The sequence below is a fragment of the Erythrolamprus reginae genome, chromosome 13 (genome assembly GCF_031021105.1).
Source record: "Erythrolamprus reginae isolate rEryReg1 chromosome 13, rEryReg1.hap1, whole genome shotgun sequence".
Lineage (NCBI taxonomy): Eukaryota > Metazoa > Chordata > Lepidosauria > Squamata > Dipsadidae > Erythrolamprus > Erythrolamprus reginae.
The window spans coordinates 7,131,572-7,154,246 of NC_091962.1; the positions used below are offsets into that span (position 1 = coordinate 7,131,572).

General features: G+C 42.6%; 1 protein-coding gene across 1 annotated transcript; it reads left to right on the top strand.

Moving 5' to 3' along the window:
* Positions 1-517: 517 nt before the first annotated feature.
* On the top strand, positions 518-22,664 carry LOC139175310 (solute carrier family 22 member 6-A-like). Its single transcript, XM_070766350.1, has 10 exons — positions 518-2,225; positions 9,711-9,814; positions 11,394-11,548; positions 12,944-13,112; positions 14,836-14,959; positions 17,759-17,874; positions 19,192-19,406; positions 20,848-20,956; positions 21,432-21,635; positions 22,465-22,664. Exons 1-10 carry the CDS (start codon positions 1,830-1,832, stop codon positions 22,559-22,561), a joined length of 1,689 nt encoding a protein of 562 aa, XP_070622451.1. The 5' UTR covers positions 518-1,829; the 3' UTR covers positions 22,562-22,664.
* The last annotated feature ends 11 nt before the right edge of the window (positions 22,665-22,675 follow it).

The following is a 22,675-nucleotide window of genomic DNA, read 5'->3' on the forward strand; positions in this document are numbered from 1 at the left end:
TTTACGAAAGGCAAGGAGGGTGGGGGAAATCCTAATCTCTCATAGACTTTTTGCTTTATGTATCCCCTCCCCTATTTATCTTTAATAAAGATTATATTTTCTCTAAAAAAAAAACACACAGCAGGATTTAGAGGCTCGGTTGTGGTCGCAAGTCGAGGACCACCTGCATTCCAGATGGAGAAACATCAGAATTTGAACTCGGACTCCAGGAGGACAAATAGTGGACAAGGGAGGCTTTTCTAGGAAAACTTTGAAAAAAACTTTTGTTCTTCTATTTTTTTTCCCCTGCCCAAAGTTTGTGCCACATTCTACATCCTTAAATTGCACATTTCACCCTTCTTCCCTCTTGAGAGTTTATGTACTTTCTTCCCCTTTAACCCAATATTTCTCCCCCCCTCCCGGTCGTCAATCCCCCCCCCCCCCCCCAGTTTATCACCCTCCAAACCCGCGTCAAACTTTAACCAAGTCAGCTTGCTTGTCGCTTTTCATAAATAATCCACGCCAAGCAAGGTTTCCAAACCACTTTTTGCTTAGCGGGAAACCGAAGGCTCAGCGGCAGCTCTGTCGGACTTGGCACAAACAGGGCAAAAACGTTTCCCTTTTCTCTTTTCAAGGCGAGCAAGTGCCAAGAATCTCAATATATTTTTTTTTTACCCTTTCTTCATTGGATAGGGTATTTCTGGACTCCAAAAAACCCCTTCGTTGGCCAGGTCCTCAAATCACCCCCTGGCGAAAAGGAGGTTTCATCGCGTAAGGGCGAAGGAAGAGAAAGGAAGGAGTTTTCCGATCCTGAACACTGTACGGATCGGGGTTTTTTGCAGCATCGCCAGATGAAAGGAGAGAGAAGCTCCGAGCTTTTTAGATCTTATTTTTAGGCAAAAGAATTAAGGGTCCTCTTTTTTTAGAAAAGTGGTTTATTTCCAGCAAACCGAATCTGCTAGCCTTAATTCTTCATTTAAAAAAAAAAATCTTTCTTTTTTCAAGTTGCTGCCCATTCGACAAAGTTCTTCTTTCTTTTTCCTCTTTTTTCTATCTTGCCATCTCGTCCTCTTCTGCATCTCTTTCTCTTCTCCATCTTTCCCAACTTTCTCTTCTCCAACTCTCTCTTCTCTTTTCCATCTCTCCCTCTTTTCTCTTCTCCATCTCTCTCTCTTTTCTCTTCTTTATCTCTTTCTCTTTTCTTTTCTCCATCTCTCTTCTCCATCTCTCTCTTTTTTCCCATCTCTCCCTCTTTTCTCTTCTCCATCTCTCTCTCTTTTCTCTTCTTTATCTCTTTCTCTTTTCTTTTCTCCATCTCTCTTCTCCATCTCTCTCTTTTTCTTCCATCTCTCCCTCTTTTCTCCCTCTTTCCCCTCTTTTCTCCATCTCTCTTCTCCATCTTTTTCTCTTTTCTCTTCTCTCTTTTTTCTTCTCCATCTCTCCCTTTTTTCTCTTCTTCAACTCTCTCTCTTCTCCATCTCTCTCTCTTCTCTTTTCCATCTTTCTCTCTCTTCTTCATCTTTCTCTCTCTTCTCTTCTCCATCTCTCCCTTTTTTCTCTTCTCCATCTCTCTCTCTTCTCTCTCTCTCTCTCTTCTCTCTCTCTCTCTCTCTTCTCCATCTCTCCCTTTTTTCTCTTCTTCATCTCTCTCTCTTCGCTTCTTCATCTCTCTTTCTCTTCTCTTCTCCATCTCTTTCTCTTCTCTCTTCACCTCTTTTCTCTCCCCCTTTCTTCTTCTACACCTCTCCTTCTCTTGACCTTCCACTTTATGTGAACAGACTTCGGCCTCGGGAGCACGATCTGGCCTGTAGGTTTTGGGGGGTCCTTCTGAGGATCTTTTCGGGCTCATCATGGCTTTCGGGGAGCTCCTGGAACAAGTCGGCGGCATGGGGCGCTTTCAATTCATCCACACTTTGCTGCTGACCATCCCCATCTTCCTCATGGCCAGTCATAACCTCCTCCAGAACTTCACGGCTGGCATCCCAGGCCACCGTTGCCAGGTGCACCTCGCCCCCAATGGCAGTGAGCACCCCAACATCACCCACCTGCAAGGCTCCGGCCAACTCCTGCGGGTCAGCATCCCCATGGACAGCAAGAGGAACTTGGAGCAGTGCCGGCGCTTCACGGACGCTCAGTGGTTCCTCCTCAACGAGAGCGCCACCGGGGCAGAAGAGATGGAAACCGAGCCGTGCGCCGACGGGTGGTTCTATGACCAGACTCAGTTTACCTCCACCATCATCAGCGAGGTGAGCGACGATCGAGGAGGTGTGAATCGTGAGAAGCGTTATTGGGAAGGAAGGAAGGGCCTGGATGGGTGTCAACAGACTCAAACTCAACCCGGATAAGACGGAGTGGCTGTGGGTTTTGCCTCCCAAGGACAATTCCATCTGTCCGTCCATTACCCTGGGGGGGGAATTATTGACCCCCTCGGAGAGGGTCCGCAACTTGGGCATCCTCCTCGATCCACAGCTCACATTAGAAAACCATCTTTCAGCTGTGGCGAGGGGGGGCGTTTGCCCAGGTTCGCCTGGTGCACCAGTTGCGGCCCTATCTGGACCGGGACTCACTGCTCACAGTCACTCATGCCCTCATCACCTCGAGGTTCGACTACTGTAATGCTCTCTACATGGGGCTACCTTTGAAAAGTGTTCGGAAACTTCAGAATGCAGCTGCGAGAGCGGTCATGGGCTTACCTAGGTATGCCCATGTTTCGCCATCACTCCGCAGTCTGCACTGGCTGCCGATCAATTTCCGGTCACAATTCAAAGTGTTGGTTATGACCTTTAAAGCCCTTCATGGCATTGGACCAGAATCCCTCCGAGACCGCCTTCTGCCGCACGAATCCCAGCGACCGATTAGGTCCCACAGAGTGGGCCTTCTCCGGGTCCCGTCAACTAAACAATGTCGGTTGGCGGGTCCCAGGGGAAGACCCTTCTCTGTGGCGGCCCCGACTCTCTAGAACCAACTCCCCCCGGAGATTAGAACTGCCCCTACTCTCCCTGCCTTCCGTAAACTCCTTAAAACCCACCTTTGCCGTCAGGCATGGGGGAACTGAAACACCTCCCCCGGGCATGTACAATTTATGTATGGTATGTTTGTGTGTGTGCTTGTTAGTATATTGGGCTTCTTTTTAAACTTTTTTAAATATTTTAAATTTATTTGGATTTGTTACGATTTGTTATGCCTTGTTGTGAGCCGCCCCGAGTCCCCGGAGAGGGGCGGCATACAAATCTAAATAATAAATAAATAAATAAATAAAAATTGTGATGGGGAGAGATTCTCAGATGCAAGGCATAGGGTGGACGGCTTCTTTTAAGGGTCACAGAACATGGAACTTTGTCAGAGGAAAAGGACGGATAGAGTAGAATAGGATTCGGAATGGAAGGGAAGGGAAGAGGAGCGGAGACTGAAATGGGTAGATCTGTAGAAATCAGGAAATGATAAGAATTATAATAACACCTGGATGTACAAAAAGCGGGTGTATCATAAGGCAATTTCCCGTGCCAGACAATACTGGTTTCATACGCAGACCTAAATTTAAATGTATGGAAAAAGAAGGGACCAAATTTACAAAGGAAGGGGAGATTTTAAAAAAAAAACCTGCGACACAGCAAGGAAACAATAAATAAATTAAAAACGAGAAACTGAAAAAACACAGAAACAAAATTGGGCAGAGCTGCAAGCGTGGAGACCGAAATGGGTAGATCTGTAGAAATCAGGAAATGATAAGAATTCTAATAACATCTGGAGCCCATTTTGAATGCCCTGGGCATGTTATGTATGGATGGGTTTGAGTAGACTGACTATTTTTTTTATATAATGGGATTTTAGTTTACTGTTTTTAACTATTAGATTTGTAAACATATTGTTTGTATTGCATGTTGTGAGCCGCTCCAGGTCCTCGGAGAGGGACAGCACACAAGTCTAATAAATTGAACTGCATTGAATTGACAAAATCCCCATCGGTCAATTGTAAAAGGCAGGTTCACTCGGAACTGCTGACATCCTGTGACAAGAAGGGACAAACAGAATATAAAACAGAATCGAGTATTGGCAGTTCTGTGTGTATTGGCAGTGCTGTGTTAGCAAATACTTCAAAAGAAAAGGATTTAGGGGTAGTGATTTCTGACAGTCTCAAAATGGGTGAACAGTGCAGTCAGGCGGTAGGGAAAGCAAGTAGGATGCTTGGCTGCATAGCTAGAGGTATAACAAGCAGGAAGAGGGAGATTGTGATCCCGCTATATAGAATGCTGGTGAGACCACATTTGGAATACTGTGTTCAGTTTTGGAGACCTCACCTACAAAAAGATATTGACAAAATTGAACGGGTCCAAAGACGGGCTACAAGAATGGTGGAAGGTCTTAAGCATAAAACGTATCAGGAAAGACTTCATGAACTCAATCTGTATAGTCTGGAGGACAGAAGGAAAAGGGGGGACATGATCGAAACATTTAAATATATTAAAGGGTTAAATAAGGTCCAGGAGGGAAGTGTTTTTAATAGGAAAGTGAACACAAGAACAAGGGGACAAAATCTGAAGTTAGTTGGGGGAAAGATCAAAAGCAACATGAGAAAATATTATTTTACTGAAAGAGTAGTAGATCCTTGGAACAAACTTCCAGCAGACGTGGTAGATAAATCCACAGTAACTGAATTTAAACATGCCTGGGATAAACATATATCCATCCTAAGATAAAATACAGGAAATAGTATAAGGGCAGACTAGATCAGTGTTTTTCAACCAGTGTGCCGTGGTACATTAGTGTGCCCCGAGACATGGTCAGGTGTGCCGCGAAGCTCAGAGAGAAAGAAAGCAAGAGAGAGAAAGAGAGAAAGAAAGCAAGAGAGAGAGAAAGAAAGAGAGAAAGAAAGCAAGAGAGAGAAAGAGAGAAAGAAAGCAAGAGAGAGAAAGAAAGCAAGAGAAAGAGCGAGCGAGAGAGAAAGAGAACAAGAGAGAGAGAAAGAAAGCAAGAGAGAGAAAACAAGAGAAAGAAAGCAAGAGAGAGAGAGAGAAAGAGAGGGAGGGAAGGAGAGAGAGAGAAAGACATAGAGGGAGGTAGGGAGGGAGAAAGAGAGCAAAAAAGAGAGGAAGGAAAAGAAAGATGGATGGAGAGAGAGAGAGAAAGAAAGAGGAAGGAAGGGAGAGAAAGAGGGAGGGAGAAAGAAATAGAGTGAAGGGGAGGAAGAGAGAGAGAGATAATTTTTTTGTCCAAACTTTTTTTAGCCACCCCCCCCCCCCCGGCTCAATGTGCCCCAGGGTTTCGTAAATGTAAAAAATGTGCCGCGGCTCAAAAAAGGTTGAAAATCACTGGACCATGAGGTCTTTTTCTGCCATCAGACTTCTATGTTTCTATGTTTCTAGAGTAGAGTAGAGTAGAGTAGAGTAGAGTAGAGTAGAACAGAACAGAACAGAAAATATGGAACAGAATAGAATAGAAAATATGGAATGGAATAGAAGAGAACGGAATGGAACAGAACAACAACAGAACAGAAAATACGGAATGGAATGGAATGGAATAGTAAAATGAAACTAGAATAGAACAGAAAATAGAAAATAAATAGAAAATAAAAATGAATAGGAATAGGACAGTAAAATGAGAAGAACAGAAAAAAGGAAATTATTTATTTATTTATTTATTTATTTATTTATTTATTTATTTATTACTTAGATTTGTATGCCGCCCCTCTCCGAAGACTCGGAGAGGAGAGGAATAGAATAGAATAGTAAATAGTAAATAGGAGAGGAATAGAATAGAATAGTAAAATGGGAATAGAACAACATAGAATAGAATAGAATAGTAAAATGAGAATAGAACAGAACAGAATAGTAAAATGAGAATAGGATAGGATGGGATGGGTAGGATAGGATAATAACAGAGTTGGAAGGGACCTTGGAGGTCTTCTAGTCCAACCCCCTGCTTAGGCAGGAAACCCTATAGCTTTAACACCATCAAACAACCACACTTGTGCATCCCAGGTCCTTGGGAACAGCTGGATAAGGTGGGCAAAAATGCCAAATCCAGCCTAAACATTTGGCTGGGCTGGGCGACCAATCCTAATATTAACACAGCACCTTGCTGGCGTTTGGATTCAACTGGAGACGTCACCTTTCGAAGCTGGGGCTTTCTGCTTGCCCTCTTGCATCCCTGATATAAAGACAAAGGTTGGGGGTTTTTTTGTTTGCAAAGTTGTCATTTGCCACCATTGACGGTCTTTAGAAACTGTCTTAATAGCGATGAACCAATTCCACACACACACCGAGCAAATAATTGCGTTTAGTTGCAGAAACCACAGGAAATGTTTTTGGTTGGTGTGGAAATCAGGGGGTGGGGGCTTGTTCCAAGCCCCCCCACCCCGGCATCCCCCCCCCAGTCCTAATGCAATCTGAAGGCCCTGCTGGGCACAGCAAAATCTCAAATCGGTGGGCGGTATTGACCTGGCACCAGTTCTAAGAGAAGGACTGGCAAATTTTTCTCCAGCAATAATGTTGTTCCGAGGCTGTCTTCAATTCCCTTTTTTTCTCTGTTCCCGGAGGGGGGGGGGGAGAGAATGTTCTATCTGTCCCCCCCCATTTATATTTCTCTCCTTGGTCCCCCATCCTGCCACCTTCCCGAGCTTTCAAAGTCAGGTAACCAAGAATGCAACTTTTGTACTCTTGCTAAACTGGCAAGATTTGCGCGGTAGGGTCTTCGGGCCTCGTTTCAAAAGATTTGAATTTAATTAATTAATCAATCAATCCAATTTATATGCTGTCCAACTCCCAAAGGACTCTGGGCGGCCTGCAACAGAAAATTGCAAATTGCAAAAAATGCAATTGCTTTGCATTGGGAGCAAAATCTTTTTCTTTCTGTCAAGATCACAAGAGAAGCAATTGAGTTTCTTAGTCCCGGGGCTCCAGAATTCTGGCAAGCCGAAATATTTTGGAAACTCACTGGGGAGCAATGCAAGTATTTGAAAAAATAATTCTTTGGTGTTTAGTTTTGTTTTTCAATTAAAAAAAAACAACCACCAAGCGGACGTTTGTGAAATTTATTTCATTGGCCTGTCCTTTGTAACTTTGAACGGGTTGTTTAGCAAGCGGTTGTAAGTCAAGGACTACTCTATACCTTCTGACGTGGAATAAGCCTTGATACAAAGCTTGAGAAGTAGTACTGTTGCTGTTACACAGTAATCAGTGTTAGAAGAGAATGGGAATGGAAGAGGAGGAGGAATTTGAAGTACTCGGTGCTCTATAAGCTTGATGGGTTACCAGAGCTTACAAAACTTTTGCCAGACCCATCCTCGAATACAGCTCATCTGTTTGGAACCCATATCGCATCTCAGACATTAACACCCTTAAAAATGTCCAAAGATGTTTCACCAGAAGAGCCCTTCACTCCTCCACTCGAAACAGAAGACCCTATGAGACTAGACTTTCAATCCTGGGCCTAGAAAGCTTAGAACTAAGATGCCTTAAACAAGATCTAAGTATTGCCCACAAGGTCATATGCTGCAACGTCCTGCCTGTCGGTGACTAGTTCAGCTTCAGCCACAACAACACAAGAGCACACAACAAATTTAAACTTAATATTAACCGCTCCAAACTTGACTGTAAAAAATATGACTTCAGTATTATTATTATTATTATTATTTATTGGATTTGTATGCCGCCCCTCTCCGCAGACTCGGGGCGGCTAACAACAGTGGTAAAACAACATGAACAATCCAATTAATAAAAACAACCAAAAAACCCTTATTATTTAAAAAAAAAACCATACACACAAACATACCATGCATAACTTGTAGTAGCCTAGAGGGAAAGGATAACTTAACTCCCCCATGCCTGGCGACAAAGGTGGGTCTTAAGTAATTTGCGAAAGACAAGGAGGGTGGGGGCCATTCTAATCTCTGGGGGGAGTTGGTTCTAGAGGGCCGGGGCCGCCACAGAAAAGGCTCTTCCCCTGGGGCCCACAGAGTTGGCCTTCTCCAGGTTCCGCCAACCAGACAATGTCGTCTGGCGGGGCCTAGGGGAAGAGCCTTCTCTGCGGTGGCCCCGGCCCTCTGGAATCAGCTCCCTCTGGAGATTCGCACTGCCCCCACCCTCTTCGCCTTTCACAAGACCCTTAAGGCCCATCTATGCCGCCAGGCATGGGGCAGCTAGACCATGCCCCCTTCTTCTCTGACCATTGTATGTTATGTGTGGATGTGATTGAGTATACATAATGGGGATTTTTAGCTTACTGTTTTAACTATTAGATTTGTATACATATTGTTTTGTATTTCATGTTGTGAGCCGCTCCAGGTCCCTGGAGAGGGGTGTCATACAATAATAATAATAATAATAATAATAATAATAATAATAATAATAATAATACTGATATATAATAGTATTGTGGATAGTTTGTTATAGTGGTTAAATGTAAAGGTGATAGTTTATTTAGAGAAGCATTTTGATAAGAGGAAAAGTAAAATACAGTGGAACCCCGACATAAGAGCTGCTCTACTTAAGAGCAACTCGAGATAAGAGCTGGGAGGGGAGAGATATTTTTGTTCTACTTACAAGCCCAAATTCGAGATACAAGCGCCAAGGAGCTGTCTCCTGAAGCCAAACGCTAACTTCCGCGTTCGGCTTCAGGAGACAGCTGCGAAGCGGCGCGCGTGTTTTAAAAGGTTGCAGCCGGCCTGGGGGGCTCGGGGGGGTGCTTGCAGCTTTCTTTCTTGCTCTTTTTCTTTCTCTCTTTTACCTTCCCTTCCTCTATTTCTTCTTTTCTTTCTCCTTCCCACCTTCTTCCCTCCCTCCCTCCCTTCACTCATTCCTCTCTTACTCTCCCCTTTCATAAGTTTCCTTGCTTCCTTCCTCTGTTCCTGTCCCTTCCCCCTTTCTTTCTTTCTTTCTTTCTTTCTTTCTTGCTTTCTTTCTTGCTCTTTTTCTTTCTCTCTTTTACCTTCCCTTCCTCTATTTCTTCTTTTCTTTCTCCTTCCCACCTTCTTCCCTCCCTCCCTCCCTTCACTCATTCCTCTCTTACTCTCCCCTTTCATAAGTTTCCTTCCTTCCTTCCTCTGTTCCTGTCCCTTCCCTCTTTCCTTCCTTCCTTCCCACCCTCCGTCCATTCATTCACCCATTCCTCTCTTGATCGCTTAAAGCCGGTCCCTGGTGCAAAAAGGGTTGGGGACCTCTGTCCTACAGGATTGGGTGGCAGAGAAGTTGAACATATGTAAATTTAAAAGTTTAAGAAAGTTTACAAGTTAAGTGAAAGAAACTCATTATTCATTTATATGTACATGTACATTTCTTCATTAAAAACATGTCTTTCTGCATAATTTAGACTAACTTTGTGAGTTTTTTGAGGGCTGGAACCAATTAAAATTATTTACATTAATTCCTATGGGGAAAAGTCGTTCGAGATAAGAGCTGCTCGACTTAAGAGCCCAGGTCCGGAACGAATTAAACTCGTATCTCGAGGTACCACTGTATATATTTACAAGAAAGCCAAGTGAAGGCTTCCATTAGGTATGGTGGTGAACTGTGGCTAGCTGATGGGTTACCTTCCTCATGCGCAAAACTCTCTCCCCACAGGGTTTGCTCTCGATGAGCACTGATCATGCTACCTAGTTGGGCCATGAAACTTCTGCAATAGAACCTCCCAGCTCAGAGCTCACCAAGGACTCCCACAGTTCAACCCTGAGCTGCAAATATTCAATATTTCCACTGGTACACCTTTTTCATGAAACTCCTTTTCTCCCGTGACAGTGGGACCTGGTGTGCGACCGGCGTAAACTTCGGGAGATGGCGCAGTCCATTTACATGGCGGGGGTGCTGATCGGCGCTCTGGTCCTAGGCGGGCTGGCTGACAGGTAGGTTGGTCAGCAGGGGGCAGCACTGGGAGGAAGAGGGGAGTAGCGGGTGAGCTCCGCTGGTCAGGGCACCACTTGGTGATCAAATCACTTTTTTTTTTAACCCCACCAGTAAGCTGGGAAGTGCAGTTTGGTTGTTGGCCACAAGGGGGCACTAACTGCTTCCTACCTCTCAGTTCTGATTGACACCTGCATTGAGATTCCTTCTTTTTTGGAAAGCTGTAGAGATTCTCAAAGTCCTGGTTGTCCCAAAGGTGCTTTTTAAAGAAGCAAATGGAATTTCTTGTTGTTGTTTTTTAATTTGAAGACATTTCGCTTCTCATCTAAGAACCTTCTTCCACTCTGAATGGATGATGGGGAAGGGAAGGATTGATGCTCCTTGCAGACAGCTGGTCATTGCATCCTTTTAGAGGGTCGCTGAGGCCACTTGGAGGTTTTATCTGTGTCCTCAAGGTCACTTGAATGGTGCAAATGTTTTCTGTAGTCTGCAATTTCTTTTCCTCCGGAAATCCATTCCTACTCCCACACTGTTCAAAGGGTGAACATCCCAAATTGCACAGCTCAAAGGAAATGGATCAAATCTCTCCAGATGTTGATTCGTTATTAACAGCCAATGCCACTGATGAATCAAGCGGGGGAGGGGGTTGGCATGCTGGTTTGTGGAGCGAGGTTCTGTTCCAAACAGTTTCAAAAATCAGCAACTGTCAATCAACTCTTATTGAGGTCCTAGACCAGCATAAGAAGGGTGGAATACAAACAATAATTTTAAAAGCTAAAAAAAATTAAAGACACAAAATTAAAAAATACTATCTGGAGAGATAGAGGGAGGAAGGATAAGAGAAAGAATGGGATGGGATAGAATAGAATAGAATAAGAAATAGGAATAAAAAATAGAATAGACTAGAACAGAACAGAATAGAATATAGAATAGAATAAAATGTAGAATAGAATAGAATAAGAAATAGGAATAAAAAATAGACTAGACTAGAACAGAACAGAACAGAATATAGAATAGAATAAAATGTAGAATAGAATAGAATAAGAAATAGGAATAAAAAATAGACTAGACTAGAACAGAACAGAATAGAATATAGAATAGAATAAAATGTAGAATAGAATAGAATAAGAAATAGGAATAAAAAATAGACTAGACTAGAACAGAATAGAATATAGAATAGAATAGAATAAAATGTAGAATAGAATAGAATAAGAAATAGGAATAAAAAATAGAATAGAATAGAAAGAACAGAATACAATATAGAATAGAATAAAATGTAGAATAGAATAGAATAAGAAATAGGAATAAAAAATAGAATAGACTAGAACAGAATAGAATATAGAATAGAATAAAATGTAGAATAGAATAGAATAGAATAAGAAATAGGAATAAAAAATAGAATAGAATAGAAAGAACAGAATATAGAATAGAATATAGAATAGAATAAGAAATAGGAATAAAAAATAGAATAGAATAGATTAGAACAGAACAGAATAGAATATATAAATATATAATGTAGACAGACAGACAGATGATAGCTAGATAGGGTGGTGGATGATGGTCTCTTTGTTCCTCCTGCAGATTTGGCCGCCGGGCCCTCACAATCTGGTCCTTTTTCCAAATGGCCGTGACTGGAACCTGCGCTGCTTTCTCGCCCAATTATGCCTCCTATTGTTTCTTCCGCTTCCTCACTGGCATGGCGCTATCAGGATTCGGCCTCAGCATTGCCTGTTTGGGTAAGAGGCTCAACTTTCTCAAGGATCTCAAAGCGGGGGCGGGTTATGACAAGGTCGAGAGAAAGCTAGCTCTGGGTGGATCCCCTGGGCTCTCCCGACAAAGATTTTTCAAGTTAGAAACCAAGAATCCAAGTCAGAAATTCAAGTTAGAGCTGAAAGTTCTTCGATCTGAGTGCAGTCCAGACTGTTTCTCTTCCTCTTATGAAGAACGGTTGCAGGAAGTAGGCCTGGCTCTAGAGAAGAGAAGGACCAGGGGAGAGACGATAGCATCTTCTAATATTTGAGGGGCTTCTCTTCTCTGTTGTTCTCTTCTCTTCTCCGCTGTTCTCTTCTCTACTGTTCTCTTCTCTTCTCTGTTGTTCTCTTCTCTTCTCTGCTGTTCTCTTCTCTACTGTTCTCTTCTCTTCTCTGCTGTTCTCTTCTCTACTGTTCTCTTCTCTTCTCTGCTGTTCTCTTCTCTACTGTTCTCTTCTCTTCTCTGCTGTTCTCTTCTCTACTGTTCTCTTCTCTTCTCTGCTGTTCTCTTCTCTTCTCTGCTGTTCTCTTCTCTACTGTTCTCTTCTCTTCTCTGCTGTTCTCTTCTCTACTGTTCTCTTCTCTTCTCTGCTGTTCTCTTCTCTTCTCTGCTGTTCTCTTCTCTACTGTTCTCTTCTCTTCTCTTCTCTGCTGTTCTCTTCTCTGCTGTTCTCTTCTCTTCTCTGCTGTTCTCTTCTCTACTGTTCTCTTCTCTTCTCTGTTGTTCTCTTCTCTTCTCTGCTGTTCTCTTCTCTACTGTTCTCTTCTCTTCTCTGCTGTTCTCTTCTCTACTGTTCTCTTCTCTTCTCTGCTGTTCTCTTCTCTACTGTTCTCTTCTCTTCTCTGTTGTTCTCTTCTCTTCTCTGCTGTTCTCTTCTCTACTGTTCTCTTCTCTTCTCTGTTGTTCTCTTCTCTTCTCTGCTGTTCTCTTCTCTACTGTTCTCTTCTCTTCTCTGCTGTTCTCTTCTCTACTGTTCTCTTCTCTTCTCTGTTGTTCTCTTCTCTTCTCTGCTGTTCTCTTCTCTACTGTTCTCTTCTCTTCTCTGTTGTTCTCTTCTCTTCTCTGCTGTTCTCTTCTCTACTGTTCTCTTCTCTTCTCTGCTGTTCTCTTCTCTTCTCTGCTGTTCTCTTCTCTACTGTTCTCTTCTCTTCTCTGTTGTTCTCTTCTCTTCTCTGCTGTTCTCTTCTCTACTGTTCTCTTCTCTTCTCCTTCTCTTCTCTGTTGTTCTCTTCTTCTCTTCTCTCCCCCTCTCCTCTCATTACTTCCATTCCATTATTAGTTCTGTCCTGTCCTGTCCTATCCTTCCTAAGTTAACATTACTAATATTAAGACAGAACTGATGCAGAGTATTTTCACAAATGGATTCCTTCTTTTTCCAGTTGTGGAATGGATCCCCACCCAGCACCGTACAATCACCATTGCCGTCACCGGGTTGGCTTATACGGTGGGGCAAATCCTTCTTGCGGGTTTCGCCTACGTCCTCCGGGATTGGCGATGGTTGCAAGTGGCCGTCTCGGCCCCTTTTTTCATCTTCCTCCTTTATTCCTGGTACGTGCAGGGATGATGGGTTGGGCGATCTTTATTTATTATTTATTTTATTTATTTTGTCAAGTATATTATTATTATTATTATTATTATTATTTTTATTATTTATTAGATTCGTATGCCACCCCTCTCTGAAGACTTGGGGGGGCTCACAGTGTAGATACAAACATAAGCATGTAGCACAAATCTAATAATTAAAATACAGCTAAATATATAAGATATATAAGATGACGGTAAAAATAGAAACATCTATACATGCGATGGATATGGATAGAAACATAAAAACATAGAAGATTGATGGCAGAAAAAGACCTCATAGTCCATCTAGTCTGCCCTTATACTACTGTATTTCCTGTATTTTATCTTGGAATGGATCTATGTTTTATCCCAGGCATGTTTAAGTTCAGTACCTGTGGATTTACCAACCACGTATGCTGGAAGTTTGTTCCAAGCATCTACGACTCTTTCAGTCAAATAATATTTTCTCACGTTGCTTCTGATCTTTCTCCCAACTGACCTCAGATTGTGCCCCCTTGTTCTTGGGTTCACTTTCCTATTAAAAACACTTCCCTCCTGAACCCTTTAACATATTTAAATGTTTCGATCATGTCCCCCCTTTCCCTTCTGTCCCCAGACTCTACAAATTGAGTCCATGAAGTCTTTCCTGATAGGTTTTATGCTGAAGACCTTCCACCATTTTTGTAGCCCGTCTTTGGACCCGTTCAATTTTACCAATCTCTTTTTGTAGGTGAGGTCCCCAGAACTGAACACAATATTATTCCAAATGGGGTCTCACCAGCACTCTATTATAGTGGGATCATAATCTCCCTCTGCCTGCTTGTTATACCTCTAGCTATGCAGCCAAACATTCCCTACCACCTGACCACACTGTTCATCCATTTTGAAATCACTACTCCTAAATCCTTCTTTTCTGAAGTTTTTGCTAACACAGAACTGCCAATACAATACTCAGATTGAGGATTCCTTTTGCATTGTTTTACATTCGGAAACATTAAACTGCAGTTTCCATTGCTTTGACCACTTATCTAGTAAAGCTAATTCATTTGCCATATTACAGATGCCTCCAGGAATATCAGCCCTACTGCCAATACAGACCTCTTAGGAATGGGGTGAAGTCAACAGTAGACAGTAAGGTTAAAGTTTTGGGGGTTTGGGGAAGAACCCACAGAGTTGAGTAGTGCATTCCAGACACTGATCACTCTGTTGTATTTTCTGCAATTGAGTTTGGAGCAGTTTATATTTAGTTTTTATCTAACGTGTCCTCGTGTATTGTTGTGGTTGAAGCTGAAATAGTCATTGACAGGTAGATGATTTTATGAACTACATTTACATCAGATTGAAGGCGATGTAGTACTAAGCTTTCTAAACCCAAATTTCAAGTCTGGTGGAATAAAGTATTATGTTACAAACAGCGGAGTGGAGGACTCCCCTCTTGAAATATTTCTGGACATTCTCAATTGTGTTAATGTCCGATATGTAGTGTGGATTCCAGACGAATGAGCTGTGTTCAAGAATTGGTCTAGCAAATGTTTTGTATGCTCCAGTTAAAAGTACCATTTTACAACAATACAATTCTTGTTGTTTTTATTCTGCTGTCCGCCTCCCAGAGTCTGCAAGGAATTGGGCGGGCCCCAAATGAATGGATGAATGAATGAAGACTTGATAACCCGTGGAACTCACAGCCACTTGGGTTTCTATCTTGCAGGTGGTACGCTGAATCGGCGCGCTGGTTGATCCAGTCCGGCCAGGCCAATAAGGCTGTTGGGGTTCTCCAGAGAGTGGCCAGGATCAACAAAAAGCAGGAAGCGGGTGCGAGAATCACCACGGAGGTATGGAGGAAACAAGGGTGGGGATGAGGGTGAGGAGAATCAACAAGCAGTTGTAAAAAAATTTCTGAATCTTTGCAACCTTGAGAGGTTGTTCCAGATTAGGAAAGAATGAATGGAGCCCAGAAATATACATAGAAATAGAATATACCATAGAAATAGATTTATACCATAGAAATGTTATCTCCAGACATAGAAATGGAATACAGTGTTCCCTCGATTTTCGCGGGGGTTACGTTCCAAGACCTCCCGCGAAAGTCGATTTTCCGCGAAGTAGCGGTGCGGAAGTAAAAACACCATTTTTGGCTATGGACAGCCAAAAACTACCCCTACGCACCCTTTTTCAAGGCAGCGCAAGGAGCCGGGCTTGAAATTAGGGCAGGGAGCAATGAAAGTGCGGAGGCCGGCAAAGATTGCTTTGAATGTCGGCTGCCCCCGGCCCCCCAGCACCTCTGGCCCCCTCGCCGCTACCGCCCGCCCGCCCGATCCACCCCTCTCACCGGCTTTCTTCGGACACGGGTCCTCCTGCAGCAGCGCTGGCGGCTATGGCTTCTCATCCTCCTCATTCGGCCGGTAGCCGCTCTGAGCGCTTTGAGAATGCCTGCCTCGCCCCTCTCACAGTCCCTTAGCTGAGAGCACTTTCGTCCCAGCTATCAGCGAGGGGGCTGCAGGAGAGGTGGGGCAGGCGTTCTCACAGAGATGGAGAGGGAGAAAGAGAGAGAGAGCAAGAGGGGGGAGAGTGGAAGGTAGAGAGAGAGAGAAAAATGATAGAAAAAGGGAGAAAAAAGAGAAATGAGAAAATGATTGAAGCAGAGAATGACAGGAAAGAAAGAGAAAGAGAGACAGAAGTGACTCTTGGTGATGACGTATGACGTCATCGGGTGGGAAAAACCGTGGTATAGAAAAAAAAACCCGGAGTATTTTTTAATTAATATTTTTTGAAAAACCGTGGTATAGCCGTTTCGCGAAGTTTGAACCTGCGAAAATCGAGGGATCACTGTATACCCGGAATTCATGTTATTAGGAATTAGGAAGAAACAATATTTAAAAAAAAACCCAACCCAATATTTAATGACCCATATAATAATGGCTGCAAGGATATCATATGCACAATTTGGGAAGAATAAAGCTATCCCGTCAGAAAATAATATTATAGATAAAATTTATAGATGTGCGGAAATGGACAGGCTGATAATGGAGATTAAGGGAACAAGTAATTCAGAATATTATGAGATTTGGAACAATTGGTATAACTGGATTGACAATAGAAGCAAAGAACTGTGATAAAATGTGAAACGACGCATGAAAAACGAGAAATGTATAAATATGAAATACAATATATAAAACTATGTATTGCAAGAAACGTAAGAAATGTAAGAAAATTGGCATAGATCTGTATTAAACTATGGTGATGTTTTTAAAGTTGAAAAAAAACCTAATAAATAAAATTGTTCAAATAAAGTATAAAAAAGAAAAGACCACAAAGAGAGAGTAAAATAAAGTAAAATGACTAAAAAAAGATATATAAATGGCCCTCCACTAACTATAAACAATTCATGTAACTTCACAACTTTTCTAGTACGGTAGTTCAGGGGTTTTTAAAAAAAAATATTTTTCTCCTTTCTTATTTCTTGTCAGTAAACAAATTGTAAAAAACTTACTACTCAGTCCTCATCAGCAACAAATCCAGTAAGAGCATACAGAAATAGCAACACAGATATTTTTACCTTAGTCAAATTAATCCACTTTGTATCCCAACTTCTTATTCCCTCGTCGAAGTGATAAGCGAGCAATCAGACGAGGAGACCCGAGTTCATTTGTAGTCTTGCACTGCAATAAAACAAAGACATATATTCAATTTCGCAGCTACTAAGATTGTTGGCAGAGCAGGGACAAAAACAGCAAGGGAAATGATTGAAGCCGGACTGCTGATTTACCACCAGCTTATCAAGTACTTAGGAGCTGAGCACAAGGAAACAACAAGGTACAACTTAATAGCTGGCCACCCACACCCCAATCAACATCTGAAAATTACATACAATAGACACCCTGCAAATACTACACAGCCCAAAACACACACACTTGCTAGAGAGAAGTTCCTTGATAAAGGGTGCCGGCATGAGTCCAAAAGCTCGAAAGACAAAATGTCTGGTCCCGATGACCGAACCAGATTGGATTAGATTAGAATTCTTTATTGGCCAAGTTGTGATTGGACACACAAATAATTTGTCTTTGGTGCATATGCTCTCAGTGTACATAAAAGAAAAGATACGTTTGTCAAGAATCATGAGGTACAACACTTAGTGATTGTCATTACATATAAATAAGCAATCAAATCATTTTAGGGACCAGTCAAAAAAAATTGTAAGGATACAAGCCACAAAGTGAATAGTTTGACAGTGTTGAGGAAATTGTTTAGCAGAGTGATGGCGTTCAGGAAAAAAACTGTCCTTGTACCTAGTTGTCTTGGTGTGCAGTGCTCTGTAGTGACGTTTTGAGGGTAGGAAATGAAACAATTTGTGTCCAGGATGCGAGGGGTCAGTAAATATTTTCACAGCCCTCTTTTTGACTTGTGCAGTCTACAGGTCCTCAACGGAAGGCAGATTGGCAGCCATTGTTTTTTCCGCAGTTCTGATTCTCCTCTGAAGTCTGTGTCGGTCTTGTTGGGTTGCAGAACCGAACTAGAACGTTATAGAGGTGCAGATGACAGACTCAATGATCCCTCTGTAGAACTGGATCAGCAGCTCCTTGGGCAGTTGGAGCTTCCTTTTTCTCAAGCATTTTTTCCCTTCTTCCTGGTAGGTTCTGCTTTCCAGTATGGAGAAGGAATTGGCTTCGTGCAAATCCTCCTACTCCATTTCCGACTTGGTGCGCACCCCGACCATCCGTCGCATTTTCTTCTGTCTCTCCATGGTCTGGTAAGAGGGTCAGCCTGAAGGACGGCGTCCTTAAAGAAACCATTCCCTGTTGGTCAGTTTTCCGGGAACAGGAAGAGGGAGGGATATGCTCTATATTTGAAAAGCCCACCGTTTGATCCCCAGTCAAAAAAGCAGGAATAAAACAACTTTGGGGAGAAACTGCATAAGGCTTTTTCAAGGATGAATTGTTTTCTTTAGCAAGTGTTCACATCATAGTGAACAAGGAATTTAATCTTTTTCTTTCTTTTTTCCCCTTTCTTTCTTTCCTCTTTTTTATTTCTCTTATTTCTCTTTCTTTCTTTGTTTCTCTTTCTTTTCTTTCTTTCTATTTCTTCTCTCTTTTTTATTTGTCTTATTTTTATTTATTTCTTTTTGTTTCTCTTTCTTTTCTTTCTTTTTCTTTCTTTCTTTCTATTTCTTCTCTCTTCCTTCTTTCTTTCTCTTATTTTCTTTCTTTCTTTTCTCTTCCCTTTTTTTCCTTTCTTTCTTTCCTTTTTTCATTTCCTTCCCTCCTTCCTTCCTTTCTTTTTCTCTTTCTCTCTTCCTCCCTCCCTCCCTTCCTTTCCATTCTTTCACTAACCATCTCTGCAGTGCCTCTCAACAAAACATATATCTACTGGTAAAGTCTGACAAGCATTTCAAATCAATAAAAATAGCTTTTAGAAACCCCACTAAAATTATTATTTTTTTAAATTAAAACATCCATTATAATGAGCAACCTTAGCATTCATACTTACGACTACCACATTCGCTTGATAACCATTGCAAAAAATAATCATTGTAAAACTGAGTTGGTTCTGTGAACGACTGATTTGATGACTGTTACAACTATATGTAGAGTGCACGATGGTCATAACTCAAGGACCACCTGTTAGAAGAGTTCCACCAAGGTCTCCTTGAGGAAGATGGTGAGGGCTAGAAACATGGAATATAAACAAGTCAATAAATCTCCCTCCTTTGAGGTGGCTATCTTCTGATTTGCTTTCTGGGGTTTCATGAGAGAAAGTCAGTCTCTTTCTTTCTTTCTTTCTTTCTTTCTTTCTTTCTTTCTTTCTTTCTTTCTTATTTATTTATTTAGTCCAATACACAATGAGGGGTTTAGTGGGTATATTATCTATATACACATAGTAAAATACATGATGAAGGTTATAGAGGAGATACTCATAGTAAAATATATCTAAGAAAGAATAGAAAAGAAGGTATAGTAATTATCTTGACCGATAATAGTGGAACTCCGTGTTGGTTGGTTGGACCAAAAAAAGTTCGACAGTGGGGAAACGACAACAACCAGGAGCCATTGTGTTCTGTGTACTTCAGGTTCTCTGTCAGCTTCTCCTACTACGGGCTGGTCATGGACCTCCAAAATTTCGGGGTCAGCATTTACCTCATCCAGGTGATCTTCGGAGCAGTGGACTTTCCCGCCAAATTGATCGTCACGATCACCATGAGCTACATCGGGCGGAGAGTCAGCCTCACCGCCTTCCTGGTGACCGCCGGCACCATCATCATCACCAACTTATTTGTGCCCTTCGGTGGGTAATCGGGTGATCTGCTTGTTGTGTGTGTTGCTTTCCTTCCTGTGTCCTGTGCCTTTAGGTGCCTTCCTCAGGGGCGTCCTTCAGAAGAAGAACCACCAGCAACCTGAGTCCGTTTTGGAGTCAGCGGCATATAAATACAACGAATAAATAAATAAATAAACTTGGAGCCAGATCAGGATATTCTCTGCTGAGAAAGCCAAATTGTAGCATGTTTATTCAAGGGTATCCCACCCAGAGAACAGAATTGTTTATTTTAGACTGGTGTTTCTCAAGCTTAGCGACTTTAAGATGGGTGGACTTCAACTCCCAGAATCCCCCAACCAGCATGATTTAAGATGAGTAGAGTTCAACTCCCAGAATTCCCCACCCAGCATCCTTTAAGATGGGTAGACTTCAACTCCCAGAATCCCCCAGCCAGCATGTTTTAAGATGAGTAGACTTCAACTCCCAGAATTCCCCACCCAGCATCCTTTAAGATGGGTGGACTTCAACTCCCAGAATCCCCCAGCCAGCATGATTTAAGATGGGTAGACTTCAACTCCCAGAATTCCCCACCCAGCATCCTTTAAGATGGGTAGACTTCCACTCCCAGAATCCCCCAGCCAGCATGATTTAAGATGGGTAGACTTCAACTCCCAGAATTCCCCACCCAGCATCCTTTAAGATGGGTAGACTTCCACTCCCAGAATCCCCCAGCCAGCATGTTTTAAGATGAGTAGACTTCAACTCCCAGAATTCCCCACCCAGCATCCTTTAAGATGGGTAGACTTCAACTCCCAGAATCCCCCAGCCAGCATGATTTAAGATGAGTAGACTTCAACTCCCAGAATTCCCCACCCAGCATCCTTTAAGATGGGTAGACTTCCACTCCCAGAATCCCCCAGGCCCCAGCCAGCATGATTTAAGATGAGTAGACTTCAACTCCCAGAATTCCCCACCCAGCATCCTTTAAGATGGGTAGACTTCAACTCCCAGAATCCCCCAGCCAGCATGATTTAAGATGGGTAGACTTCAACTCCCAGAATTCCCCACCCAGCATCCTTTAAGATGGGTAGACTTCAACTCCCAGAATCCCCCAGCCAGCATGATTTAAGATGAGTAGACTTCAACTCCCAGAATTCCCCACCCAGCATCCTTTAAGATGGGTAGACTTCAACTCCCAGAATCCCCCAGCCAGCATGATTTAAGATGAGTAGACTTCAACTCCCAGAATTCCCCACCCAGCATCCTTTAAGATGGGTAGACTTCCACTCCCAGAATCCCCCAGCCAGCATGTTTTAAGAGGGGTGGACTTCCACTCCCAGAATCCCCCAGCCAGCATGCTTTAAGAGGGGTGGACTTCAACTCCCAGAATTGTAACTTTGAAGGTCACTAAACGAACCATTGTAAGTTGAGGACTATCTGTAATTACATTTTCTTCCTTTTCTTCCCTCAGAAATGCAGACACTACGGACGGCACTGGCGGTCATTGGCAAAGGCTGCCTCTCAGCGGCTTTCAACTGTGTCTTCCTCTTTACGACCGAACTGTACCCGACCCCTGTCAGGTGAGAAGTGAAAAAGGGGACTTATAACCGGTTTTCCCACCAGCATCTCTACGGCCACAGGATCAAAATAGGAGAGTTGGGCGAACGGCCTTTCATTTAAGACAATGGTAGGGTCCTGGGTTCAAACGATCGCCATCTGTGACTTTCCTAGCTGGCTTCTGATAAGCACAGTCAATGGGGGAAACAGTATTCCCTTCACAGTCATTTGACTCACTTAACGACTGCAAGTTGATTCATTTAAACACCGTGGCAGAAAAAGCTGTAAAATTGGGCACAACTTACTTTATCAAATGCTTTTTTTAGCCACAGAAATTCTGGTCCCAATTACGATCGTAAGTCCAGGACTGTCTGTGGTTCATCTCACTTGGGTGAAGGAAGGGATCTAGAGTTTCAGGATCCTGGACCCTCTCCCCACCCCACCCCACTCCACCCTAATCTCACTGATCTTTGCATCCCCTTCCTTTGTCCTCCCCAGACAGACCGGGCTGGGTTTCGGCAGCACAATGGCCCGAGTAGGAGGCATGGTGTCACCACTGACCAACTTGTTATATGATTACTACTCCTTCCTTCCACCTATTGTGTATGGGGTGCTCCCCATCTCGGCCGGAATTATTGCCTGTCTTTTGCCAGAGACTTTGAATGTCCCGTTGCCAGATACGATTGAAGATGTTGAGAACAGGTGAGTGGTTAGGGTTGGGATGATGTTGGGCGATTTGGAGCCAAACAGCTGAGCAAATTTGCAAATCCTTTTTATTGACATCATTTTTAAAAATTGCTTCTTGACTGTCTGGATGGCCCATAAATCTAACAAACGTACAAATAAAAGTGTTAAGTAAGAAGATAAAGACTAAAATATGTTAAAACAAAGGAAGTTTTTGCCTGGGGAATTCTAGGAATTGAATTTGAGTCCATCTATGCTAGAGAAAGTGCAGAGAAGAGCGACAAAGATGATTAGGGGACTAGAGGCTAAAACATATGAAGAACGGTTGCAGGAATTGGGCATGGCTAGTTTGATGAGAAGAAGGGGTTGCCACAAAGGGGAGGGAGTCAACCTATTCTCCAAAGCATCTGAGGGTAGGAGAAGAAGCAGTGGGTGGAAGCTGAACAAGGAGAGAAGCAACTTAGGACTAAGGAAAAATTTCCTGACAGTTAGAACAATTAACCAGTGGAACAGCTTGCCTCCAGAAGTTGTGAATGCTCAAATGCTGGAAGTTGTTAAGAAGATGTTGGATAACCATTTGTCTGAAGTAGTGTAGGGTTTCCTGCCTAAGCAGGAGGTTGGACTGGAAGACCTCCAAGGTCCCTTCCAACTCTCTTCCTCCTCCTGCTATTATTATTGTTGTTGTTGTTGTTATGCTACTTAGATAATTCTGGGAATTGAATCCATTCTGGCTGGGGAATTTTGGGAATTGAAGTCCATCCATCTTAATGAATCGATATCAATTGAATGACATGATGGAGATGCTTTTCAGCTGACCTAAGATTTATTCTCCCCTTTCAAACCCCAGATCCAAAAAGACGAAAAAGGCGAACGACGAAGAGATTGCCCAAGAGAAAATCCTGCTTCAGACGCAAGAAAGATCTCTGTTCAAAGAAGCCTGCTGACCACTTGATCCTGGAAACAAAGCTTTTAAAGCTCGTTTTATGAATGTGTGTCCAAAAGGTGGAAGATAGGATGTTTCTGAACATGTGTTTTTAATTTTTTTAATTTTAAAGGAA

Bases quoted from the DNA above. Each gene is read 5' to 3' on its own strand.
- LOC139175310 (XM_070766350.1), top strand. From the start codon at position 1,830: ATGGCTTTCGGGGAGCTCCTGGAACAAGTCGGCGGCATGGGGCGCTTT. The intron at 2,226-9,710 runs GTGAGCGACGAT...CTCCCGTGACAG, and splicing joins CCTCCACCATCATCAGCGAG to TGGGACCTGGTGTGCGACCG. The intron at 20,957-21,431 runs GTGAGAAGTGAA...TGTCCTCCCCAG, and splicing joins CTGTACCCGACCCCTGTCAG to ACAGACCGGGCTGGGTTTCG.